This window comes from Camelus ferus, chromosome X (genome assembly GCF_009834535.1).
Source record: "Camelus ferus isolate YT-003-E chromosome X, BCGSAC_Cfer_1.0, whole genome shotgun sequence".
In the NCBI taxonomy this organism is placed as follows: Eukaryota; Metazoa; Chordata; class Mammalia; order Artiodactyla; family Camelidae; genus Camelus; species Camelus ferus.
The window spans coordinates 12,847,728-12,875,116 of NC_045732.1; the positions used below are offsets into that span (position 1 = coordinate 12,847,728).

Sequence of the window (27,389 nt, forward strand, 5' to 3'; positions counted from 1 at the left end):
TAAAGACAGAGAAACCAGACCAGCAAAGGCCGCTCAGGACTCAGGAAGGAGCCAGTCCAGTGGACGTGGGAGCAGATGCAGCCAATTCCAGGAGGCTGGAAAGTGCGTCCTGGTGGCGTTGGGGTGACCCCCCACCTCCTGGACCAAGTAAGGGGGTGAAAAAGCCCTTTATTTGAGAAATAAGCACAACAGAAATTTTATTTTCTTCTGGGAGATAACCCCGCGTAAACTGCATTGGGCTCCCCACCACCCGCCCCCACAAACGCCCAATCGTCCCACCACCGCCAGGCTGTGCGCCTCCACCCAGCCCCCTCCTCCCTGCAGAGAGCGAGGGCTGTGCACCAGTTTCAGTTTTCCCCCAAAATCTGCACCTCCGCCACTGGGCACTCCTGCTGCTTCTCTTCCTCCCAGGCCATCTGTGGGGTGAGGAAGTCGGGGTGAGCGGCGGGGCTGCGGGCGAGCAAGCCTGTGCCCTCCAATGCCTGGCCAGGGCAGGACCAACCTTGGCACGAGGCTCCCTGGGCCCCACCTGCCCCAGGGAGCACCCCGGGGTAACCACCCCGTGTCACAGGCTGGGAGACAGATCACAGCACCTGGCAATCTTTCCTGGCCACCCCTCGTGGCCAACAGACCCACGCACCGCAGGACCACCACGTACCATCCTCTCGTTCTGAAGGTGGTCACTGATGGGGTCTTTCACGTGAGGGATGGGCGGGAACAGCTGCTGCATCACCGCGTACCTGGCAGGAGAGAGCAATTCACCAGCTCGGAAACCCGCACCAACCGGCGCATCACCGGGGAGACGCAGCGTCCGCTAGAGGGCCTCGGCAAGGCCACGGTGGATCCGGACCCCAGTCTCCTTTGGGAGGGGTCTCTGTTCCCCGCCCCCAATCCGGAGACGAGCGGGAACGAGAAATCCGAGTCTTTGCAGAGGCGCACCTCCCCAGCTCACCCCACCCCCGCACCTCACCAGAGACCCTGTAAAGATGGAGGCGGCCCCAGGATCCTATCACCATGGCAACCTGCCTCTCCCGACAGCGCCCGCCCGCAGCGGGTTGTTCCCTCCCTGCGACATTGGCCCATCCACTCCAAAACCGAGCCTCCGGGCAGGGCGGCTCAGCCTGAACCGCCTGGGTGGGGTGAGAGGGACGCCAGGACAGAGACGGGACTGGAGCTAGAGGCTGGCGGAACAGCTCTCCCCGGACCAGGCAGGGCAGGCCCTATGCCCGGGTCGCCAATTAGGCTGCAAGCGCAGGTCTCCAGAAGGGACCTCCGTCGCAGGGAAAGGCGGTGATAACTGGGCCACCCACCTGCTGCTCGCTGGGTTGGGGAGGGGTCCCAGAGCCACGTCCTGAGGTTGCTGGGGGCGGGGGTGGGGCAAGCAGACGGGGCAGGGGGGCATGTGGTCATGCTGGGAGGGAGCAAACAGTGGGGGCATGTGGGGACAATTGGGGGTGGGTCTGGCTGAAGACCCCTCCCCCACGTGTGCTGGGGGTCTGGGGAGGGACAGGCCCCCAAGATGTTGCACTGGGGACCCAGCTCCTTGGGTTCTGCGGGCGGCAGGGACCAGATGGCGGAAACCAGGGTTCTGTTGGAGAAAGACCGTTGGGACGACTGGAGGAGGTGTGGTACGCATGCGACGGGCGGGCGCGCGTTCCGCAGCCACGACGCGGGCGCACGGGTGGATGGGGTGGAGGGGCGGAGGCGGCGGACCGGGCAGTGCCGGCTGCGTGGGAACTGCGCCGCGGAGCCGGCTCCAGGAAGGGACCCCACAAAGCCAGGGGCGGCGGGCGCTCACCTTCTGCAAAGCAGGAGCACCAGCGCCAGCGCGAGCAGCGTCCCCAGCGCGATCAGCAAAGAGGTCAGCCACACCGGGAGGGGCGCGCGGCCACATACTAGGGAGAGGGGCGGAGGGGACGCGTCGGGCCGGTCCTGGGGGCTCCAGGGACGGCGCTTCCCCGGGGGCTCCGGGAGGAGGTAGGCCGGCACATGTCCAGGAGCGCCGTCCACCTGGCGACCGCGGCCACCTGCGCGCCGGGCCGATCCCCCCGCGGGAATCCCTCCCACGTCGCCAGAATCCCGTTGCCCCCCGACCACCGACGGACACTTGGAGTGGAGGGCTGGTGGCGCCGACCACTGGGGGCTCCCTCGGGGCTGCCCACTGCGCGGGACGGCCGGCCGCGCCAGGGTTTTCAGAGAGCTCGGCCTTCGCGCCTTCTCCGTGCGCTCTGGGCGCGTCCGCCGGCGCGGCTTGGGGGGTGGGGGTCAGCCACGCCCAGCCGGAGGGCCCTTGCCGGTGCCGGTTCTGCCGGGGCTGGGGGTGGGGGGCGGTAACGCCACGTCCCTCCCTCCCGCACTGCCTCCTGGGTGCGCACTGCCTCAGTGCTTGACTTTGACATATGATCATCATGGATTTTTTCTCGTCGATTTTGATTTAAAAAAAAACTTCATTAAAAGGTTTATCTTGTGACTGAGACAGGAGGGAGGCCGCGGCAAGCCCAGGGACCCTGGAGTCCCCAGAAGCTGGAAGAGACAGGAAAGGGTCTCCCCTGGAGCCTCCGAAGGGAGGCTCTGATCTCAGACATCTGGTCCCCAGGACTGGGGGAGGATGAATTTCTGTTGTGTAAGCCCCCTTTGTGGTCATCTGCTACAGCCGCCGCAGGGCACTCAGGGGCACGGCCTCAGTTTCCTGCTGTTCCAGGTTCTGAGTGCCAGGTTCCTTGGGGCCTGGGAGGAGGGTCTGGTTTCAGAACAGCTCTGGGAGAAACCCTTCCAATGAGGCTGGGAAGCCAGTACCCAGGGCGGCTTCGGATGAGACACCAAGGCCCCATTGCCGGCGACTGCTCCATTATTGCAAGACCTCAGGTGGAGGGGGAGAGGGACCGTCTGGTCCCCTCTCACCCTCTGTGGGGTCACCTGTCATCCTCAGAGAGGCATGTGGAACGCCAGCCCCTCCTCTGGACACCTCCTCCTCTGCACAGGGTGTCCGTCAGGCTGGTCGCCAGCTGTCTGTGCCTCCTTGAGCCCCACCCTGCAGGGGAAGGGAGAGGGCGCTCCACTCACCGAAGCGCTCCCGGACACTCCATTCGCCCCACGAGGGGGCCAGCATGGCCGTGTGCCTGGCTCTTATTCTCACGGTGTAGGTTCCAGGATTGCTCAGCTTCAGGAAGTTGTCCTCAGTCTGCAGGTGAAAGGAAAGTAAAGGAGAAAGCGTGTCCCCGGTCCGTGGGGAGGGAACGGGGCCTCCACTCGGGTTGCGTGGGTCCTCCCCAGATTCACGTGTTGAGGCCCTAACCCTCAGCATCTCAGACCTAAGTTGGAAATAGGGTCCATGCAGATGTAATTAGCTAAGAGAAGGTCGGGCGGAGCACAGTGGACCCCGTATGGATATGACTGGTGTCCTTATAAAAAGGGGGAATTTGGAGACAGACACACCCAGATGGGGAGTCCGCCATGTGGAAACGGGAGGGACGCCTGGAGCCCCCAGGTGTGGGAAGGACCCTCCCCTGGAGCCTCTGCAGGGAGCACGACCCTGCCCCTGCCCACACCTGGATCTCACCATACTGGGCTTCAGGACTGAGACAGGGTGGTTGTAAGTCACCCAGTTCATTCATGGTCCTTTTCATGACCAGCTCAGGGAACTAAGTCAAGCCCCCAAGAGAGAGCCCGGCCAGACCCCTCAGGGAGACAGGAAGATGTCTGGTGCTCAGAGGGGCCCGGGGCCTGAGAGCCACTTTCCCATCTCAGCCCGGGTGCTTGGAGTCCAAACAAAATTGTTCTTGATAATCACTAGAAGGTCGATAACCACGGCCACCACCAGTGAGGCCAAGATGAGCAGTGCCGTCTGCAGGTGCCAGGTGGTGAAACGTGTCCCCCAAGAAGGACACGTCCCCCCAGAACCTGGGAATGAGACCGGGGTCTCTGCAGGTGGGATGACGTGAAGGACCTGAGAGGAGGTCCTCCTGGAGGAGGTGGCCCTGCATCCAAGGACAGTGACCTTAGGAGAGACAGAGGAGGAGAGACACAGACACCGAGGAGAAGCCACGTGGAGACGGAGGCAGAGACGGGACGGGAGGCAGAGACAGAGAGAGAGACAGAGGAGAGATGGGGGGTGTGGGGTCTGCAGCCGGCAGTTACAGGATATTTGTCTAATGCAGGGGCCACTGGTGTGGGAGCCCCTGCCTCTGCTCCTGAGAGGGAGTTAATTATGTTCATTAATTACAGCATGGTGGCTCTCCCACCGCATCCTGAGCGACTCAGAGGTGAAGGGCAGGTGGGCCTCCTTGGACAACACCCGGCAGGTGACAGCGTCTGGTCTATGGACCTGGGAGCTTCACCTCAGAGTCCCCGGGCAGTGATGGAAATACGGAGCTGGCACTTGGCGATGCCGGGCTCGGCGAGGGCAGGGGACACCCACCTGTTTGTGTTCGAGGTGCGCGCCCTGGAAGAGAAAAGCAGAGTGTGGGGGCCTGAGCCTGTCCCTAAGAAGGGCCCTCATTTTTGTGGCAGAAAAACTGAGGATCAAATGCGCGGTCATTGGGGATGAATAATAGAAACAACAGTTCTTCAGACACAAATAATTACTAGAGGGAACTAGTCTAACGTATCAGTGAACTAAAACACTACCTGGTCTTTAAAAAAAATAAAATTAAGGGACTTGATCTTTTTTTTGAGCAGTTTTGGGTTAACAGGAAAACTGGGCATAATCACTGAGTGTAAATAATAAATATACAATAATACATAAATCAGGAAAGAAAAATCATGAATGTAAGTAAATAATGGAGGGTAACCTACCAACTACGTCCAAAATATTTGGTCTTTTTTTTTTTTTCAATCGATAGAGTTGATGTTTTTTGAGTAGTGTTGGTTTACAGAAAAAATAAATCTAAGCAGGAATGGAGCATAAACAACCCTCATATAAATAAGTCGACATAATGAATAAATATACTAATTGAGTGTAAAAATACCAAAAGGAGCTCTAAAGTCATTTCCTTTTCATTTATAGACTAATTTTTTGAGCAGTTTTAGGTTTATAGAAACATTGAGTATGAAACAGTAATTAAGTGTAATAATGAACAAATAAAATATACAAATAGGTGAATCCAAATAATGGATAAATGTAAGTAAGTAATTGAGTATAAAACACTGATTTAATTGACTCAGAAACATTTTTTCTTTAAATTAGCAGGTTTTTGGAGAATTTTTAGAGTTATTGGAAAATTAAATGTAAGCAGTAATTGAATATAGATATTAAATAAACATAATAAATGTAAGTACGTAACTGAGTATAACATGCTGATTAACTCAAGATATTCAGTCTTTTTCTTTTCATTAATAGATTCTTTTTAGTAGTTTTGGGTTTACAGAAAAGTTAAGTATAAATAAATACAGAAGTAAATAAACAGCAACGAACCAGGAGTGAGCAATTAAGTGTAAAATACCACCTAGTTAAGAAACAGTGGATGCTTTTAATCTATAGGCTTAAAAACTTTTTTTGAGCAGTTTTAGGCTTATGAAAAATTCAGTCAGTGTACCACAATGAAAGTGTTAAAAAAAAAAAAAAGGAAATCAGTAATCAGTAAACGTTAACTTGGCACATAAGTAAATAAACATCAAATAAATAAATAGACTAAAAATGCCAGTAATTATCAACAAGGTCCTACTGTATCGCACAGGAAACTATATTCAACATTTTGTAATAAAGCAACTGGAAAAGACTGTATACATATGCACACATTATAACTGAACCATTTTGCTGTACACCAGAAACTAACGCAACATTGTAAATCCACTCTACTTCAGTTTAAAAAAATTAAAATTTAAAAAGACTATAGAGCACGGGGAACTATATTCCATTTCTTGTAATAACACATAATGGAAAAGAATTAAAAATAAATATATATATATATGTATAACTGAATCGCTTTGCTGTACACCTGAAATTAACACTGTCAACCAGTGACACTTTAACAAATTGTTTTTTAAATTAAAAAAGAAAAAAAAACGTCAGTAATTGAGTAGAGAATACTGGAAGCTCTGGTCATTTTTACGGTGGACTGTTTTCAAACACACTTGCACATTTTCACTAATACTTTTTTCCGGCATGTTGTGCATGGAGCAGCCCACACCTTCAAAGCATAAAATCTGCTCCTCCCCGCACCCCGCGCCCCAGACCTCAGGCCTGTTCCTGTAGCTCATTCTCAATTTTCCTTCACAATTCTTTTCTTTTAGAATACGTTCAGGTGCACCCACGGGACCATCCAGGCTGGTCCTGGCTCACGGGGCGGAGGAGGGTGCCACTGCACGGCTATATTTTATTCCTCCCTCCCTGGGGTTGAAACTGGGGACCATTATTGTACACAGAGATGCTACAGATATTCACATGCCATATTTGGGGGGCTACTGATTTCATGTGACTGGGGTGCAGACCTCACAGGGACTTCATGTCACTGGGAATCCCCAAGTGGCCGGTGAAGCCCTTGGCGCTTTTTCTGTGGGGCTGTTCGTCTGGAGTGCTGACGCGCAAGCTTTCCACGTCCGACGGGCCTGCAGACGCGTCGGGAACCCACCCGAGGAATGTCCTTCCGAAGGCATTCTGACTTCCTGATCGGCGTCAGCGACGCTTTTGGTTTGGGTGAAGCTAATTTACTGTTCTCTTTCACACGTTTTCTCCACCCGCGAAGCCCCAGAGCCCCGGGCATGAGAGCAGCAGCGATGCTCAGGGCGGACGCCGTTTACCTGCTGCATTTCAAGTTCATACTCGAAGTCCTCCCTGAAGTGGCTGCGCACCTGCCACTGGACGATGGAATAGGTCTGGTTGCACCAGGCACTCGTGATGGTGGGCGCAGTCAGTCTCTCTAGGGCGGGGAGGGGGGAGAAAAACACACACACACTTTTATGAGTAAAACACATCAAAGGGAAAAGAAAAGTTCTTCCTGGAGATACTTTTAAAATGGACCTACAAACTCAGGGGGAAACGGAGACCCCACCTGCACCCTGAGACCCTTCCAGAGGTCTCTTCAGGCCCTGCACCTGGCCTCCCTGAGAAGAGCCCTATTGTTTCTCCTCTTGGCCCGTCCAGTCCCCGGACGGAGAAGAGTCTGGTCCAGCTGCCCTGTCTGTCCCTCCCTCCCTCCGTCCCTCCATCCTCCACCCACCTCGACCAACTCTGCTCAGCCCCGACCCCCGGGCAGCCTGGCCTGCTCCCGCCCTGTCCAGGGCCTAGCCCTCTCCCACGACCTTGGCCAGCCAGCTCTGCTCCCAAAACGTCACGTGGCAGCTTCTGCCCCAGCCCCGGACTCGGACTGGGACACACCTCCGGCTTTTCCCCACCTGCCCCAGACCCCACTCCAGGGGGGCCCAGCTCTACCCAGGACCCTCCTGCCCCTTCTGTGGGCTGTCCCAGCCCTGTGTCTGCTCAGCATCGCACCTGGACCCCGGCAGCAGGTCCAGGCTCACTGGGAGATGGTCCCCAGGTCTGCTTCCTCCACTCACGTGCGCTCACGTCTCCTGCCACCGCGTCCCCGCCTTTCTGCCAGGCTCTCAGACACCCTCTGCCCCCGCCCCCGGGGCTGCCTGCCGTCACCCCTCACCCCCTACTGGGAACCGCTCCATGGATGCCCCATGTGGACGGCAGGGCTGGGCCGGGGGATGCCCTGAGTCCCAGGCGGAGCCGGACCTGTGGGTCTGCACCTGCTGGGGACAGCTTCGTGTAGGAGAGGCCACAGCTTCAAAGTCACGTCACCTCGAGAGGTGGCAGAGCAGCAAGAGGCCCCCACCTCCTCCCCTTTTGCACCAGCCTCTCAATTCGTGGAGGTGGAGCCGGACCCTTCGCGGGCGTCCCTGCCTCGTGGGGACGGGCTGGTGGGGGTGCTGGTTTGGTGGGGGGTTCTAGTTTCAGGAGAAGGACACTGACATAGTTTTGCTAAGATGGTCTTTGTGTCCCCCAAACCAGTCGGCGTCCTCATGCAGGGCCTGGAGAGGGGCTGTGAGCCTGAGCCCTCCCTTTCCCCCAGCCTCTCGGTGAATCCGGCCCACCCCCCACCCCGGGGCGGATCCACAGAGCCATCTGTGCTGTGTGTTCTGGAAGTGCTTCCTCCGGCCCAATGAAGATGTCACAGCTGCTGTGGGCTGAATGTCTGCGCCCCCCCAGCACTCGTTCCTACGCTGAGGCCCTGACCCCCAGGGGGATGGTTTGGGAGGCGGGAACTTCGGGAGGTGGGTAGGGTCAGATGCGGTCGTGAGGGTGGGGCCCCAGGGTGAGATTACTGCCCTTAGAAGAGGAGGAAGAGACACAGAGCCGTCCCTCCATCATGTGAGGACACGGGGAGGAGGCGGCCTCCGTGAGCCAGGAAGCGAGCCTCACCGGGAGCTGACCCGCCCCCTCAGGGATCTCAGACCCCCACCTCCAGCGCTGGGAGAAATGAGTGAGTTGTTGAAGCCCCCTCCGCCCCAGTTTGGGGTTTTTTGTCCCAGCCACCCCAGCTGACACAGGAGCATCTCAAAGCAGAGGGCGGCCCGTGCAGGACGTGTCTCATCCTTACTCACCAATTTCGTGTAATGTTTTTGTGATTTCAGAGCAGGGGATCGGGGACTCTCGGCTGCTGCCATTGACAGAGAAACGGTTCAGCTCCGGGGACAATACAGAGAGGTCGTCGAAACGACACTCGACGTTTGTCCCCCACTCGTCCTGTCTGTACTGGGAGCACGGCCACTTCTGCAAGGAACTGGGGCGAGGAAGGCAGGGTCACCGCGGCCGTGCGGCCGCCCCGGTGCCCGGGAGAGCCCGCGGGGCGCCCGGGTCACACCCTACTGTAGGTTCTCCAGGTACAGGTGATACTGCGTGTCCCGCGGGGCCTCCCTGCCCACCGCCCAGGTGCACGTCAGCAAGTCCGCGTCGTGAACCCAGCAGGTCAGGTTCTCTGCCGCCGCCCTGGCCTTCCCTTCTGGGCTTGCAAAGAAGAGAGGGGAGAAAAAAAGGAGTCCTCTTTGAGATCCCTGTGAATTCTCACCCAGTCCTAAGAAGCCAGACAGACACGTTTGCGTGCTGATTTTACTGTGACGGTTGCATGTCCCCGTAAACATGCAGACGCTTGCCACACAGGACCGCTGCATCCCAGCAAGCATTCCCCGCCTGGCCCTTCACAGTTCCTCCAAGCCCGCCGGCCCCCGCCACCAGCACAGCCCCCGCCAGCCACCGCTCTGCTCTGCCTTTCTGCACGTGGGTCCCTCCAAGCAGGGGCTGTCCCTGAAGTCACACCGCTACGTCCCAGGAGACCCATCCAAGTTACGAGCCGTCACTTTGATAGTCAGGACACCGAGCGAGGACGGAATGCCAGCCCCCTGCCCTCCCCCCCGCCACCAAACAGCGGTTTCCCCTCACCCAGCTTAGGGTGCTGAATCCACCCGGAGAACGGTGGCCCCTGGGTCACACTCACGCTGTAGTTGGTCGCTTGGCACGGGATGTGAGCAAATTTGCAGTAAGTGTTGTTTCGTGCCTAAGACAGAAGGGGGCCATTTATTAAAAAGTGCAGAGGCGGGGCTGTACCTCGGGCATAGAGCGCGTGCTTAGCATGCGTGGGGTCCTGGGTTCCATCGCCAGCAGCTCCACTAAAAGAAAATTAATAATAAACAGATCTAATGACCTCCTCCCCCCGAAAAAAATATTAAGGGAGGACTCAGAGTATGCAGTACTGAGTCTTCATGTTGTTTCCATTTTGTGAGATGGTCTTTGATGCATGAATAATTTACTCAGTTGAAGTTTGTGTGAATCGGCTTTTTCTTGAGTTGGTCTCTGTGGTTCAGTTCAGGGTGAATTTTTATGAGGGTCATAATCCAGCCCCTTTCCACCTGGACTTCTCCCATACCCTTGGCTCTGACCTCAGGCACGCCCTTTGGGGTTTTTGTTTTTTTCTTTCATCTTCTATTTTGTTTGTTTGTTTTTTAATGTTAAAAATTTTTTTTTTTGATTTTGTTGTTTGTTTGTTTGTGGGGTATTTTTGTTTTTGTTTTTTAAGGGGAGGTAATTAGGTTTATTTGTTCAGCTAGTTCTTTTAGATGGAGGTCCTGGGGCTGGAACCCAGGACCTCACGCGTGCTAGCCATGCACTCTACCATCTGGGCCAGCCCCTCCCCCTCGGTTCTCGTCCACTCTCACTGGCTTCACCACGATTTTCTGTAAGAATCATCTGCACATAGATACAGGTTTACTTCTCTTTTCTGATAGGCGTTTTTGATAAAAACCTTCTACTTTTAAAAATGTTTTCCTAATTAGCCTGGCTAGACCCACCAGGACAACATTGAGGGTCAGTGGGAAGAAAGACATCTTTCTCTTGTCCTTTTTTTTTTTTAACTGAAGTCCAGTTGATTTACAGTGTTGTGCTAGTTTCGGGCGTACAGCACAGTGATTCAGGTACATATATATCTTTTTTCTCAGATTCTTTTCCATCATATGTTATTACAAGATACTGACTATAGTTCCCTGTGCTCTACGGTAGGTCCCTGTTGTTTATCCACTTTATATAAAGTTGTGTGTCTCTGCTAATCCCAAACTCCTAATTTGTTCGTCAAGATTGGTTGCTGCAGGTACAATTAAGGGTTGATTTTCTAAGCTCCATTAAGATCCCACTGAGGTTTGTTGCAAGTTCACTTTTGTCCCCCTGAAAACTCATATATTGAAATCCAACCCCCCACTGGGACTGTCTTTGGAGAAGGAGCCTTGAAGGAGGTAATTAAGTCAGGTGAAGTCACAGGGCTTGGGTCCTGATCCCAGAGGACTGGGGTCCTTCTAAGAAGAGGAGATGAGGCCCCAGACACACGCAGAGGGACGCCCACGGGAGGACACAGGGAGGAGCCGGCCGTCCACACGCCAAGGGGAGAGGGCTCAGGAGACCCCAGCCCTGCTCACACCCTGACCTCGGACTCCAGCGTCCAGGACCCGGAGAGAGAAATTAGTCTACTATTTAAGTCCCCACCCCATCCCACCCTTGGTCTGTGGTTCTTTGTTACGACAGCCTGAGCAGACGAACACAGGACTGTGGTTTACACTGTATTTCACGAAGAGCAATTTGAAGATACCAAGGCTCTTGTCAGGAAAGCTGACAGGTGCTTCCTTCTCAGGAAACACTTTCAGTGGCCGGAATCCTCCCTGCGGCTCCTGTCCTGGTTCTCACACCCGTGAACCCTCCGATACCCTAGGGGGCCTGAGTGGGGCAGGCGCTGGCGGGAGTGGTGGGGCCAGTGTTTGCCAGCGGGGCTGGGTTCTCTACCCCGATGTGTCAGCTCCTGTCACCCCTGCCCTCTCCAGTGGGTACCACCTCAGACATCTTCCAAATAAGGAGCCTTCAGCCACGGTGCGCATAAAAGACCCCACATTCCACAGCTGAGCCCAGGACTAGAACCCAGGTCTCTGACTCCGGACATGCACGTGGCCTTCAGGCTTTGCTGGTCTCAGGTTCCTGAGACTGCGTCTGGTGTGCAAAGTACGGGGAAGATGCTTTACCTTATGGGCACGTCTTGAATTCACAAAGCACCAAATTTGGGAAACATTTCCGTGGAGGTCCCAGCTCATCCTTTTTCTCTCTGGATCCATCCTTAAGTTCTTAATCACTGGGTCTGGATCTGAAATGTTGATAAGGTTTGTGTTAGGAAAGATACACACGGTGCTTAAGGCAGGGTCCCCACGGGAACCTCCTTTCCCGCCGAGTTAGCCGGCGCCCGGGGCAAGTCCAGTTCTCCGCGGACAAGCGGTTGCCAGCAGCTGCCGGAGGCCAGGAACGCATCGCAACTTCTTGATCTCACCAGCTCAGCCTCCCAAGGATGGGGGGCAACAGTCAGAGGAGCAGGTCACTTGCACTGTCCCTGTCGGTGTGAGCTTTACCATTTTCACTGAGAACCAATTCAGGCTTAAAGAGGTGACTCAAAATCTCCTCCACAGACTGAGATGTTGCCGTGGTTTGCCAGTCGCAACAGAACGTATGTTTTTATACAATATATAAATATATATGAATCACTATCTACAATAGAATACGGATTTTCATAAATTATGAGGCACGCTCGTTACACGGCGATATTCATGTTCTAACAGAGCTCACAGATTGTTTGGCCGGTTCTCAGATTGTCGGGGAAAAGTCACCCGGAGGGCTTGCATCTAAATACATTGTGAAGCGTAACCCAAGCACGCTGTCGGTGGGGAAGGAGGTCGGTCTTCGCGGGCCAAAGGATTCAACGTCTTGGATCAGTGACTGTCCTCATGAAGGAAAAAGAGCTACTCAGTCACGTCGTGGCCAGTAACTTGAAGCTTTCAAGCTCCATCAGACACTTCAGGTTTTATCTGTCAACCCTCATTTGGACGATTTAGGGAAACGACTGCTTATAAGCCATAAGCACTGTGATCCGTTAAGACCAACAAGGTTACTTTGATTAAGCAAGACCGAACCACAGGGTTATCTTCATTCCTGGCATCACTGCCTCCCCACCTAGAAAGATAATTTATTCCTCAAAAAGTAATTCAGCTAGGGAAACCTCTTATAAGTGAAAACAGAATTTTTAATGGATGCTTATGCCTCAAAATGTATAGTCTCTTCTTCCAAAACAACAGTAAATATCATTAAAAGAGATTTGACAGATGCAGTAGAAAATATTAGCTTTAGCATAGTTTTATTACATTTTACTTTATTTTTAATTTTTATAAATTTATAATTTTGTTTTAAATTCTTAATTGTTTTAAATGTTAACAAATTTTAAATAATTTGATCATTTAATATAAATTATAGATCATTATATAGTATAATATATAATTATTGATTATGTATTATGATTATACATGTACATATGTATGTAGGTAAATGATAGAACAAGAGAGTTTTCTGTCACTAATTATTCCATGAAGTCTACCTATGTTCTTTCAGATTGGTTACTTTTCACCCAGTTACAGTCATGCTTACAAATAAAAACCTTTACTGGAAAAAAAAAAGAAAAGAAAAGGCAAATCTGTAAAGACAAAATGCAACAAAATGAAAGCCAGTACACATAAGCGTGTTTACCGCGATGTACTCATGACCCACCCGTATTCTAACAGAATGTGGGGGTGGTGTTCTCAACCTGAGAGCTTTTAAAAGTCTATAGATGCTGGGACGTACTCTTGTAGTCATGATAAAGTCACGATTCTCAGATTTACCTCTCACCATAAGCACCTAGAAAACTGGGCAAAATACATAAATCAACTATTTCCAGACATTGGATAAGAGGCAATACAACAAGATTCCAAAAAGAAAAAAAAAAAAAAAAAAAAGACTGGGAAGAAGCTACTATGGAGATGCAAACGGGGCAATTCTGAGGGTTTATCTGGAGGTGGAGGGACATTCAAGGTCCACACAGACAAGGTAGAGACTCAACACCCAGAGCAGGTAGCAAAGACCCCAGAAGGATCACAGCTTTGTCATCAGGGAGGAAAGACATAAAGGTGACTCAGCCTGCAAAACATCAAAACAAGATGACCCATCGATAAAGTAACGGCCTGCTGAAACAAAACTCACCGTCTTTAAGGAAGCCCACAACGGCAGACACTCCCCAACACATCATTTACAATAATCAGCACCCAATAAAAAAAATCACCAGATACCCAGAGAAGCAGGAATATACTGCCTCTGACCAGAAGACCTATCAGGGTGCAGACATTGTCCCCAAAATGACAGGTTATGAAATGAACAGAGACGTCTGTTCAAACAGCCATTATTAAATCTGTCCGAAGATTTAAAGGAAAACATGAACACTATGGACTGAGGAATGGCAGCTCTAGCAGAAGAAGTGAACAGAACTTCCAGAGGTAGAACCTACAATGTCCAGGTTGCAAAACCACACAGATAAACAAACAGAAACTCTAAGCAACATCATAGTCAAATGGCTAAAAAAAAAAAAAGTGGTATCAAGAAAATCTTAAGAACCAACGGAAAAAGACACAACTATCAGAGAACAAAGATAAGAATTTCTGTTGATTTCTCTTTGCAACCAGTGGGACCCAGAAGATAAGAGAATGACTTCTCTAAATGCTGGAAGAAAACAAGAAACACCGCCGGAAACGTAGAATAGGAACAGGTAAATCTTAGCGTTGAATGGACGGGGAAATCGAGACTCTTTATAGCCACAAAAAGTGAAAGAATTTTTTTTTTTTCCCCAGAAGACTAGGTCTACGAGAAAAGTTAAAGGAAGGGAAAACATACCGACGGAAACTCAGATCCACACGAAGGAATGTGGAGGCAGTTCTGGAGTCACAGCAGAAGCAGACCAACAATAGTAAAACTCAGGCAAAGATATGAAACAGTCTCGTTTTTAATGTCTTAAAAAGATAATTGTTTAAAACAACAATGGGAAAGGGTACAGCTCTAGTGGTAGATGCATGCCTGACGTGAACAAGGTCCTGGGTTCAATCCCCAGTACCTGCTGAAAAAAGTAAAATTAAAAAAAAAGTTTAAAATGAACAAATAGCAAAGGGGTAGGATGAAACTCGGTCCTATTAATAATTGCATCACGCGCAAATGGCCTAAACGCTCCAAGGAAAAGGAGAGTTTGTCCGACTAGATTAACAGAACTACAAGAAAGATACTTTACTGTTGTTTTTTTTGGGGGGGGGGGAGTGGGAAATTAGGTTTATTTATTTACTTTTTTTAAATGGAGGGCCTGGGGATGGAACCCAGGACCTCGTGCATGCTGAGCACACGCTCTGCCGCTGAGCTCCACCCTCCCTGGGAAGATACTTTATTTAAATAGAGTTTAAATGTTACTAATAGGAAAGCAAGTTTTATGCAAACTCTGGTCTTACAAAATCTGAGATTGCTTATGTTAATAAGATACAAACAATACTTCAGGACGAGGCATATTTCCAAGGTCAAGAAAGGACCGTTTTAAGTGACAAAGTGGCCAATTCGCCCTAATAATATGCTCCCAAAGATGAGCTTCAGAACACGGGACCCCAGCATCACCGCCACCCGCCTCCACCCCCGCTTACTGACAAAGCAAATACTTAGAAAACCTGCCAGCGCTGCAGGACCTGAACAAAAACATCCATGATTTGACCTAACTGATACTGTTGGGACGTTCTAACCAGTAACGGGAGGATGGGCATTTTTAGCAAGTACGAATGGATGGTTCACCAAAATAGACGGTGTCCTGGCGCGTGAAGGGTCAGTGCATTTACGAATTGCACCGAACTTCCCAAACCTAGAGAAGGAATCAGATCTCCAAGTACACGAAGCACAGAGGGTTCCCCAGCAAGAAGAACCCAAACAGACCCACACCAAGAGACACTATCATTGAGATGGCCAAAGTTTAAAGGTAAAGAGATGGTTCTAAAGGCAGCAAGGGAAGAGCAAAGAGTTAGTTACAAGGGAAACCCCTTTAAGGCTCTGGGACACCTTGACCTCAGACGTCTGGTCTCCAGGATTCAGAGAGGATGACAGTCTTTGCTTTCAGCTCCCTGGTTTGTGGTCCTTCATTCCTGCCGCCCCCAGGAAACCACCTCAATACCCAGGCCTTTAACGTGTGCATTTGGGGGACATAATTCAGCCCAGAACCTGCCAAGGGAACCTTATTTGGAAACGGGGTCTCTGCAGATAGGATGATGTGAAGGACCTGAGAGGAGGTCCTCCTGGAGGAGGTGGCCCTGCATCCAAGGACAGTGACCTCAGAAGAGACAGAAGAGGAGAGACGCAGACACAGAGGAGACGCCACGTGGAGACGGAGGCAGAGACGGGAGGGAGGCGGCCACCAGCCCAGGGATGGACGCCTGGAGCCCCCAGAAGCTGGAAGAGGCAGGAGGCAGGAAGGACCCTCCCCTGGAGCCTCCGGAGGGAGCGCGGCCCTGGGACACCTTGACCTCAGACGTCTGGTCTCCAGGACAGGGGGAAATAAATAGCTTTCACATCAGCCCCCAGACAATGGCATTTTGTTAACCAGCCCAAGGAACCTAAGCCAGCAACCCGAGGAGACTGACACACACCCCCACCCCCGCCCACCAGCACCCCGTCTGAGTTCCCCTGCCTTTTGAGGAAGGAGCAGGCCTCTCATGGGTTATGCAACGCTGTGGCGGTTACTGCGGCTCATGTCGGCCCACCTGCTGTGGTCCCCAGACATCCGTGGTGACGGGGTGGGGGGACCAGCTCCGGTCCTGCTGCAGAACCAAGCAGCCCTGGTGCCCGAAGCCTGGCCCACATTGCACGGTCTGGCAATCGGAGGCGAGGCTGGGGTGGGCAGTGTTCAGGGGGCCCCTCTCAGGGGTCTGCTGGCCAGCCAGGGATCCCTGACGGCACTGGGCTTCCCTGTGGACCCTGCCCGGGGCCGCCCGCCCGCCCAGTGGGCGCCGTATCTCCTTTAACTCCCACCAGCACCCGGGCCTTGCCGCCTGGTGGGGGGTCCATTCACTGCTGGGCGCCCCCGCGACGTGTGAGCTCTGCACCCGCAGAGCCGAGGGCGTGGCTCCCGTTGAGGGTACTGGGGAGCAGCTGGCTGGTCCCCGCACCCCGTCCCTGCCTGGGATAGTCTCTGCCGGCCGCACCTGTCACCCGTGGTCGGCCGGACACTGACAGGCAGAGGTGGGCACGGTCAGCTGGGGAATGTTCACTGGTACCCGTCCGCCTCTGTATCCGGCGATCTCACTGTCACTTGTGGATTCCTTTCCTGTCCACCGTCATTACGACTGTGTATCGTGTGAACCTCCCGGACCCCAGGGAGGCCCTGGTTTGTCCCCTCCATAAACCTCCGTCACGAAAGTGAGAAAAAACAGGATGTATGCTCCCACTGGAGAGCCTCTCCAGCTTCTGGGGATGCCCCACGCCCTAGGCACCCTCGACCTGTGGCTGCGTCACCCCAGTCTCTCCACTGTCATTACACGGCTTCTCCCTGAGCCCAGGTTTCTCCTCTTTAGAAGGACGCTGTCATTCTGCTTTAGGACCCACCCGCATGACCTCATTCCAACCCGGGGACATCTGCAAAGCACCCTATTTCCAAACAAGTCCCATTGGCAGCTTCTGGAGGTTAGGAGGTGAGCATGTGAGTCTGGTGGGGACCCAGCTCAGCCCCGTCACCCCGGTCTTCCCGCCGTCCTCCCCCGACTCAGGAAGAGGATGGTGATGAAGCAAGATGAGTGAGGGCTCCCGGCACCCGGGCTCCCCCAGCAGCTCTTCACGTAGCCCCCCGGTTTTGGTGACCGACCTCCCGGCTCTGAGATTGCACCAGTATCGGAAGACCAGCCCGCCGGGTGGGGGTGGGAGAGTGAGGCGAGGGCCACAAGGGAAGTCTCTGCGTTGTCTGCGACGAGGCACGGGATTCTACAGTGACCGCAAGGTGAGCAGTGTGACAGCCGAGGGGCCCACAGACCCCCACGTGACTTTCCCTCCGGCTTTTCCCTACCCTGGTCCATCTGCAGCAGGCAGGAGATGGGCGTCAGGCACACCGCCAGCCAGAGGAAGGCCATGGCGAAGGCAGCCCCCATGGGAGGGCCGGCGGGCGGGCGGGCGGGCGGGCCGGCGGGGGCTGGAAGAGAAGAGAGAGTTACCGGTGGGCGCGGCCGCGGGGACGGTCGGGGGAGGCGGGAAGGGGGCTGAGCCCTCCAGGGCACGTCGCGCTCGGAAGGCAGGGAGCTGCTTCCAGGAGGGGAGCCCCCTGTGCGTGTGTGTGCATGCGTACACACACGTGCGCACATACGACACACACATTTATGCCTGTACACTGCATGCATGTGTGTCCACATGCATGTATATGCAAATATTACACATGCATTTGTGTCTGTGTGCACATGCATGCCTGCCTGCGTGTGCATGCGTGTATCTGGGTGTTTGTGCACACATATGACACATGTATTGTGTGTCTGTATGTGCACTGCATGTCTGTGTGCACCCGTGTGTGTGCACACATCACACACATGGTTGTGCCTGCAAGTCTGTGAGTTCATGTGTGCACATATGTGTGCGTGTGTGTGTCTGTGTGCACATGTGTGTGTATGAGCCTGTCTCTAAAGAGCCCCCACCCTGGGATCTGAGCACACTCTTGGCCTCAGCCCCATTGTGACCTGGAAAGCACGCTCCACGCAGGGCACCAGGAAACGCTGGGGTCACAAAGCAGGGGAAGGAAGTCCAATTAGAACCATGAAATCAACGCAGACTGAGTTTCCTGAGTGGATGGGATATGGGAACTGAGCTCTGCTGTCTCAGCATCCCAGCCAGTCTTTCCCCAGGGTCCCCACGGCACCCCCTCCGCAGGCCAGCTCTCCGGGACCCTCACCTGGCGGGGGGCCACCTTCTGCACCCTCAGAGCTCCAGGCACAGGGTCTCCTGATGGACCCCACCTTTTCCTCCCCAGCCACCTGAGTGGTGTCATGCAAACGCCATCCACACCTGGGGGCCAGCTCCGGGCTGCCACACACACAGACCCCACCACAGAGCCTTGGACGCTCGCCTGCCTAGGGGGCCACCCTCTCTGCAGGACACATGAAAATCGCCCCAAACTGCCCACACTGGGCCATCTTGCCTGACGCTGGGGAGCAGACGGAGGCTCTCCCTGCCTCACTGAGGACGTTCCCAGCCCCCATCAGGAGACCCCACCCAGACGGAGCCTCGCCTGCTCCCTCGTCCCATCCCAGAGCTCCCAGGAGATTTCCCAGGACTCACACGATCCCCAGTGAGTGCCAACTTTCCCAACAATCTGACGCCAAAGGCTGACACCCAGGGTACTTCTGGCTGAACCGGGGGTCAGGCCCGAGAGACCCCTTTTCCTAAAGTCCAGGACTGCCTACCCGTGCGAAGCGTCCAGGGATGGATGTCTTGTGGTCCATTTGTAATACAGGGATTGGAGAAAAAGATCAGAATCGTGCACAAAGATCGGATGAGAGCGGCCTAGGGCTTGTCCTTAATGCACGCAGACAGGCCGGGTGGGTGTCCCGGGGGGCGCGGCTGTGCGTTCCCGGCCCCGCAGGCACGGAGGCTCCAGCGTCCTGACTAACGCTCACCCCACCCCTAAGGCACCGCTCCTCACGTGCGAGGCTCACATCCTCTGAAGAACCAGAATGCATCAGGTCCGTCGTGATATCATGCTGTCCCCAGATTATGAAGGGACGGGGGGCGTCTGGACAGAGTCGAGCCCCCAGGGGCTGAGGCTGGGGCTGGGCTCAGCAGAGTAGGGGCGAGCCCAGGGGAATGCCTTCTTGGGCACGAGGACTTCGAGGTCGGCGTGTGTTGCCCCGGACGGCACATCACAGCGGCCGTGAGCCGCCTTCAAATCCGGGGTGCCCCCCTCTCCGCCCTGGGGCTGGCAGTCAGTACCCCGTCTGCAGGGACAGCAGCCCCGGCCACCTGCCTTCTCCCCCTCCACCCGTCCCGGCTTCTTACCGGGGATGCAGAGCAAAGTCCAGCGGGACAGAGGTGGCCCCCTCCTGGCTCTGGTCCAGCTGGCCTGGAGTGGACCCCGGGCTCCTCACCCCCTTGCTTGACTGGCTGAGCGGCAGGCAGACTCTTGAAAGACAAAGAAGCTAGTCTTTCCCTACTGAGTGTTTTTATAGCCTCCAGCTGCAGCCCCACCCCTAAACGTCACACCCAGTGAGGGTGGGACGCGGTGCGTGACCTGGTCAGGGAGTCTTCCGCGCCCCCGCCTCCCGACTTCGTCCTCGCAGCGCGGGACTAGAACGTGCGGTCACCAGCACGACAGCCGCTACGGGCTCACCCTGCAGGGAGCACTGTTTCTTTCAAACGATCCTTTTCCTGTTCTCGCTTCTGTTTGCGGGCCCCTCTTTGCCCCGGTCTTAATGACTGCCCGGATTTCAGACAGGCTTGAGCAATTTCCTGGAAAGGTGTCGTGGGTTAATGGGTGGGGTGGGGGTAGGGGTGGGGTGAGCGTGAATGGCCGGGGCCCTGGCCGCCTTCTTCCGAGGTCGGGAAGACCCCCCTCGTGTCCTCGGGGACCGGCAGGTGACCCCGGGTCCCCGATTCGCTGGCTGCCCGAGGCCCACTCAGTCAAGTCCAACCGTCAGCCTTCCCAGCGGCCGTCTGTGACGTCCCCATGCCCGGCCCCTCCAGGGCTCCCTCTGCCCTCCCTCTGCACCCACCCCCCTCCCATCGTGTCACTGCCCACTCTCCCATAGGTAGCCCCGTCCTCTTCTCTCCTGCAATGTTTTGTGTCTACGCCCACTGCCCCCCGAAATGAACGTCCACCTGGAACCTCTGAACGCGAATTTCTTCACTAACGGGGCTGTCGCAGGTGTAAGGGATTGAGGCACAACTGAGCCCTGCTGGAACAGCCTGGCCCCGACGTCCCAGGGGACTGCTGTCCTTATGAGAAGGTGGCCATGGACACACAGGGACACAGGGAGGAGACGCCACGTGGAGACGGAGGCAGAGACGGGAGGGAGGCCGCCACCAGCCCAGAGATGGACGCCTGGAGCCCCCAGAAGCTGGAAGAGGCAGGAGGGACCCTCCCCTGGAGCCTCGGGAGGGAGTGCGGCCCTGGGACACCTTGACCTCAGACGTCTGGTCTCCAGGACACGGGGAGGGTAAGTTTCTGTGGTTTTAAGCCGTCCAGTTTGGGGTCCTGTGTTACGGTCACCCACCTGCCACGGACCATGTGTCTTGGTGGCCGACCAGCCCCACTGGGAGAATAAAGCCGTCTCCCCCCACAGGAAGGACCAGACCCCCCTCCGGTCATCCGTCCTCAGGGGTGATGCACCTGTTACAAAGAATGGACACCTTTGTCCTCCTGGTCCCTTTTAGTCTGGGACGGAAGCAGGGCACTGGTGGGGGGCGTCTAGGCAGATCAGAGCCGGGGACGTGGGGACGGATGACAGAGCTGAGCGATGACAGTCAGTCCGGAATGGACTTCGCCCGCGGGGCTGCAGACGGCCGTCCAGTTGGGCCCCAGAAAGCGGACCGCTTTCCCCAGGCAATTTCTGCAGAAATTGGGCCTTTTGAGAGATAAGAAGGCAAAGCTGACCCCAGAGGTTGCCCTGCTGTTACAACATGTACCCGCTTTCCTGCAACTCAGGGCTCTGATTAGGAAGGTGTGGAGAAGTGAGTCAGATGGAGCCGCGGGTATAGACATGAACTTGCCGGGGATCAGCACCATGTGGGGGGGCTTCTGGTTCCTCCCTCCCTCCCTCCCTCCCTTCCTCCCTTCCTTCCTTCCTTCCTCTTTCTTTTTTCTCCTAAAAGCCCAAAATCCTAATAAAAAAGGAAGAGACAACAGAAAAGCAGCAGGTAGCCCCCCTGCCCTGCCCCGCCGGCCACAGGACAGGTGCCAGTCCGCTCAGCAGACCCAAGGAAGCTGAGCCCTGACGGCCGCTGGGCAGAGGCAGCTGAAGTGCCCCAGTGGGTGCAGCGCACTTCCCTGGTGACCAGGAGACCTCGGGCGTCGGGACGTGGGGTGACAGCAAGACAAAAGGGTGATCGCAGGTGACAGGTCTATTTCACGAAGGCTCTGCCCCCTCCTGCAGCCCCGCCAGCGTCCCTGAACCCCCGGGGGGAAGACGAGGTATTGTGTTGGGGGTCTCTGAACGGTGGAGGGACCCCGATGGGGCAGAGGATGGTGGCATCGCCCAGAACAGGTGACTGAGGCCCCCGGGCACGTGAATGCTGAGGTCCCTCCCTCCACAGGGTGGCAGAACTCTCTCCCTCCTGACCCGTCCCCGTCGCCGGGAAAGCGGGCTCCGTCCCCACCTGTTTCCTCCAAGCTTCCCAGTCACCTGTTTGGTGCTGGAACATGATCAGACAACCAGGGGACCAGGTTTCAGAAAACCAGGCAGACAACCGGGGAGCTGGGGTGGGACGGCTTCCGTAGTGCACCCAGAACCCGGGCCCCCAAGGGCAGGGCGCGTACATGCGGGGAGGGGGCCACGAGGAACAGAAAATGGGGAAATGGGAACGGGGAATGGGTGAGGCCCGCACACGTGCAGCTGGGCCGGGGGGAACCGCAGTAACTGACCCTGGACCCGGCGCCCCCCGCACCTGTCGCACAGCACCCCCCCCCCCCAGAGGGCAGGGGACAGCTGTTCCGTCACCTAACGGTGCTGGTGCCTGTGGTCAAACAACCTGAGTCCTGCCCCACAGCAGCCGAGCGCTGGGATTCAGACAAATCTTTACGGAACCCATCACACAGTCGTGGAAACCGGTCCCCTTTCCAGGGATGTGAGGGGGTCCCGGGTGCCAGGCGTGTTGGATGCGACCACCGCAGGCATCCTCACCTGCAGCCCCCCTCCCCGTAGTCCTCCCTGCTGTGCCAGGCGGAGCACCCCCCGCCCCACCGGCACGACTGCATTCCTGCCTCTACGCCAGACCCCGGTCTCACTCGGAGCTGGCACCCCTGTGTCCCAGCCACCTTGGAGGTCCTCCCGGGCAGGGGACCACCGGGCTCTGTGACAGCAGCGAGAAGTTACACCTCTACTGCCAGCATATGTGGTCGGGCCCAGGCCTTGTGCGGGTTTTCTGGGGCGGCCCTAACAAACCCCATAGGCTGGGGGCTTCAAACCACAGGAACCCACCCTCCCCGAGTCCTGGAGACCAGACGTCTGAGGTCAAGGTGTCCCAGGGCCGCGCTCCCTCCTGAGGCTCCAGGGGAGGGTCCCTCCTGCCTCTTCCAGCTTCTGGGGGCACCAGGCATCCATCCCTGGGCTGCTGGCTGCCTCCCTCCCGTCTCTGCCTCCGTCTCCACGTGGCTTCTCCTCTGTGTCTGTGTCTCTCCTCATCTGTCTCTTCTGAGGACACTGTCCTTGGATGCAGGGCCACCTCCTCCAGGAGGGCCTCCTCTCAGGCCCTTCGCTTCTGCAGAGAACTTATTTCCAAATAAGGTCCCCTTCTGGGGCTCCAAGGGACACAAATGAGGAGGACACCACTCAGCGAAGACAGTTATTGACAGCTGCAGGAAGGATGTCCACCCTCCAGACAGTGACCTGGTGAAGAGTCATTAAGTGCCTGGTGCCTGGAGGCAGCAGCCGTGTGGCCCAGGTCCACGGTTCCCGGAGGAGCCAGGGGGCACGCCTCACCCGCAGCGCGGCCAGACTGCTGGGCATCTCAGAGCCAGGACTGTCCTCCCCCCGGGGGGAACGCGGGTGGGCAGGACGCCCGGCCACCAGGGCCGGAAGCGTCTTTGCTGGGAAAGTTGGTCAGGGAAGCCCCTTATCTCCGGGGAACCCCGCGGGCGACTGTCGGGGTCACCAGGCCCACCTGACCCTGAGGGCATGGCCAGTCGTGTGCCCGGGACTGGCCCTGAAGGCCCCAGGGGTGCCTGGGGTCAGCACAGCTGGGTCACCGCTGACCTCAGAGCCCAGGGGCCATCTCGGCCCACGGATTTCACGTCTTGCTTTTGCCTTGGGCTCTGGGACGGATGCGACTGTGGGTCCTTCCTACCAGCCCTGGATCAGGGGGAAAAAAAGGACCCCTGGGTGCTGGCTCCTGTGTCCACCGGTGCCTGCAGCCCCGAGGGCCGGGCCGGGGTACCTGGGACTTGCAGGCGGGACTTGCTTCCCTCTGAGATGCAGAGACAGTAAACAAGGGGGCACATTTGCAGGGTGGGGTGGGGGCACTGACTCCATCCTGTTTAATCCATTGCAAGATGGCGAAGTCCAGCTGAGGAGTGGGGGGTGGGAGGGGGGGTGGTCAGCTCAGTAATGTTCCCCCAACTTGTCCAGAGCCTGGGAGAAAGGTACCTTCAGGACCAGGTGATGAAGTGAAAGATGAGAGGAGGTCCTCCTGGAGGAGGTGGCCCTGCATCCAAGGACAGTGTCCTCAGAAGAGACAGAGGAGGAGGGACACAGACACACAGGAGCAGCCACGTGGAGATGGAGGCAGAGACGGGAGGGAGGCGGCCACCAGCCCAGGGATGGACGCCTGGAGCCCCCAGAAGCTGGAAGAGGCAGGAGGGACCCTCCCCTGGAGCCTCTGGAGGGAGCGCGGCCCTGGGACACCTTGACCTCCGATGTCTGGTCTCCAGGACAGGGGAGGATGGATGCCTGTGGTTTTAAACCAGTGCTTTGTGGTTGGTTCAGCTGCCCGGGACTCTCATATAATGCTCAGATGAATACTCCTTTTTCCCTCCTGACACTCCCCACTCACCCCTTCCCCCTCCATCTGGCTGCCAGAGTCCTGCCCTGGGTCCCCGCCCCCATCCCAGGGAAGGAGGCTCAGCCATCCCTCGGGGTCCCCACCCCCCTGGTGTACAGGTGACCCGTCCATCCTGGAACCTGCCGGTGGCCGGCACGGGCTTCGGCTGAGTTCCCAGGTTCCGATTTGTAATTGAGACCCACGCACGTCGATCAGAGGCCCCCCGGGGCCAAGCACACCCAGAGGAGCCGGAGCTGCTGTACGCAGAGAAGCCCGCCTTCCCGGGCCCAGGCTCTCCCCGGCCGAGCCGGGCGCCTTCCCCGAATCTCGGCCGCATCCGCCCTTCCCAGTTATTGGTGGCACCACCTTGACGAGGAGGGGGTTACAACACGACACGGGGTCGCCTTGGGGTCACAGGCCCCACAGCCACGGCCACAGCGGGTGTTTTCTTCCCTTTAACAAAGTTGTCTTTTCCAATTTTCTCGAAACACCACAAGTCTTTCGAAAGAGGCTTAGCTCTGCCCTAGCCGCGAACGCAGACGTTTTGAAACTAAGATCTCCCTTATCAGCAGCCACCGAGGCTTGTGAGACGCCCGTTTCCTCGTCGTTCTGACGTGGATGGCGTCGCGTCCTGGGTCACTGCAGGGGCGCCTCCCCGCCGTGTCTGTGGGAGCTTCTTTTTCGCCCCTTCCGGGCACAGCCCCAGGGAGCCTGGCCTGGGAGACTTCCCTCCTCTTGGCTGCAACATTAAGTCTGTGGTCGTAGAGAAATGCAGAGAAACAGGCTCATCCTTGTGTTCTCTCTTTCCTCCCTGCATCCTTCTGTGCAGGACCGAAACGTGGGCGGGGAGAGCTGGTGTCTGTCATTCCTACTGAGGTATAGGAGTGCCTGACATTGGCCACCTTGGGAGGCAGATTGTGAATTTTCCTCAGTCCCTTTGGCCACCCTTAAATCTCTACGAGAGAGAGAGATGGTGTGAACAGCTCAAACATCCATCGAAGGATGGATGGACAGAGAAACAGAATGAGGTCCATGCACACGGTGGAATATTACTCAGCCAGGAAAAAGGAGTGAAGCTCTGACGCAGGCTACCGTGTGGATGGACCTTGAACACAGGTTGCTCCGTGAGAGAAGCAGACACAGAAGGACACACAGGGTGTGATTCTGTTTACAGGAAACACCCAGAACAGGCAACTCCATAGACATAGAAAGTGGGTTCCTGGTGCCAGGGGCTGGGGTCTGGGGAATGGGGAGTGACTGCTTATGGGGACCAGGTCTCCTTTTGGAGGGGTGAAAACATTCTAGAACTCTGGTTTTGTTTTAGCACAAAACTAGAGGTAATGGTTGCACAACACTGTGAACCTCCTAAATGCCATCCGTGGTAAATGTCATATTATATACATTTTGCTGAGAGAAAGAGAGAGAGAGAGGAAGGAAGAAAGGAAGGGGAAAAAAAACAAAGAAAAAAAGAAAGACCAGAATCATAAGCAAATCATTTTTTTCCCTCATATTGTTTTCCATGCCCAGTCCTGTGGGTCTCCCTGCAGGGGATAATGACTCTGTAAATACACGTATTAACTCCATCTCCATCTCTCTCTGTCTGGAAAATGTAGAGAATGTCCCCAGGATGATCCGATGTCTTCAGAGCATCTGTATTGTGTTCTGATGACTCTGGAGTCACCTTCTACCCCTCCCTGCCATCAACAAAGTTGGGGAGCCTCCGGCAAACCTCCTGGAAACAGAAGGCACGGTTTCTGAAAAACCTTCTGTTCTCTGAGCTTCTGAGTTGTCTCAGAGGACACCTTTGAGAGGATCGTGGGGCCAGCCTGAAGGAAGGGCATCTCCAGGGATTGGGGCTGGAACCCCTGCTCTGTCCAACAACCACCTGCCCTTCCCATGGCTTTTTTATAAATAGCGTTTCCTTTTTCAAGGCTGTGTAGTATTCCATCCTAGGGCTGTGTAGTTGTTTGTGGGGTTGACAATAAATATTGCCCAATAAATGCAGCTCGGTGGCTGTTTTGTGGCTGGAGTTTCCAAAAGACTCACTGAGTGTGTGTGTCTCCTGGGAGCGGGTCCCAGCGTCCCAACACCCACCTGGTAGGGATCAGGCTGGGCGTCCCAGCCTGGGCCACTCGGGGCAGTGGGAGCAGGCTACACAGTCCAGCTATGTGCCAAGGGGACGCCAGTGTAGACGGCTGGTGTAGATGGCCAGATGGAGGGCTGGAAGGAAGGGCAGGCGGTCTGGGGAGGGGGCCTGACTGGAGACGTCCACTGGGTGCCCTCCTGCCCCTCCCCTAGGGCCTGCCCGGCCCCTGAGCCCTGAGAAGGAAGAGGGCATGGAGGGTTCCGGCTGAGCTCACCCTCCTTGTCATCTGAGTGGATCCCTGGACGGTGGGGAAGTGCAGAGCTCCACAGGGATGGACACACCTGCTTCTCTGGGGCTTGGATGTGTCCTCGGCTCCTGGGACCCCGCCTCCCAGCTGCAAAGTCGAGGTGGCTGAGGACACTGACACGAAGGACCGGAGCCCCATCCGCTCCCTGGACCCCACCAGTCAGGGCTCTTCGTGGCCCAGGGGGGCCCACCTCCTCCCCACTTTCTCTTTCCTGCTTCCGACAATGACTTCCCATCCCCTGGCTGAGAATTTCTCAGTGTGGACAGCGGGCGGTCCAGGATCTCTTCAAGGAGAACAACTCTTGGGATGACATTTACTTAACACCAGTAGGATCCGCCCCAAACCACCGAGAACGGGAGAAGTTCACGTAGAGTCGAGAACATTCAGAAAAATCGGAGAAGCACGGAGCAGGTGAGATATTCCCAAAACGCCCCAAACCAAGAGAAAATCACACGTCTTCCTTCGAACACGTGTTTTTCTCCCCCCCCCCAATGTACCAGTTTATTTTCATTGTAAAAGTGGGTTTTTTGGAGTCAGAATTACAAACATAAAAAAAGGAGACAGACCCTCCTGAAGTTTGAAGATAGCCACGCGCAGCATCCGTGTTCCCACGAGGACGTGTGTGCACCCACGCACACGCACACGCGTGGACCCCCGCCCGCGTGCAGGGCGGTCACTTCTGAATTTTACTGCAAACACACTGTGACTGTCTTTCCTGACGAGCAGAGACAAGCTCACATTGCCTCTTGCAACGTCGACGTAGCCCTGGCCACCGTGTTCAAACAAATCTGGGAATAAACACCCAGATTTTTTGTCTTCTTATTGCAAACGCTGCTGCATGAACAGGGCTGTGTGCACGCCTCTCCGCGGCCCGTGGGAGTCCATCGGATGGACCGATTCATAGAGGCAAGTAGATGACGGTGGCA

The 27,389-nt window shown here is 55.6% G+C and overlaps 1 protein-coding gene across 1 annotated transcript; it reads right to left on the reverse strand.

Moving 5' to 3' along the window:
- Nucleotides 1–245: 245 nt before the first annotated feature.
- Nucleotides 246–19,637, reverse strand: IL3RA (interleukin 3 receptor subunit alpha). The gene is made up of 12 exons (XM_032474446.1): nt 19,376–19,637; nt 17,403–17,525; nt 11,500–11,618; nt 9,383–9,497; nt 8,813–8,945; nt 8,548–8,726; nt 6,739–6,857; nt 4,418–4,441; nt 3,064–3,181; nt 1,799–1,895; nt 659–740; nt 246–416 (listed from the first exon to the last, which is right to left on the reverse strand). The coding sequence occupies exons 2-12, from the start codon at nt 17,482–17,484 to the stop codon at nt 348–350; spliced, it is 1,137 nt and encodes a 378-aa protein (XP_032330337.1). The 5' UTR covers nt 17,485–17,525; nt 19,376–19,637; the 3' UTR covers nt 246–347.
- Between the last annotated feature and the right edge of the window lie 7,752 nt (nt 19,638–27,389).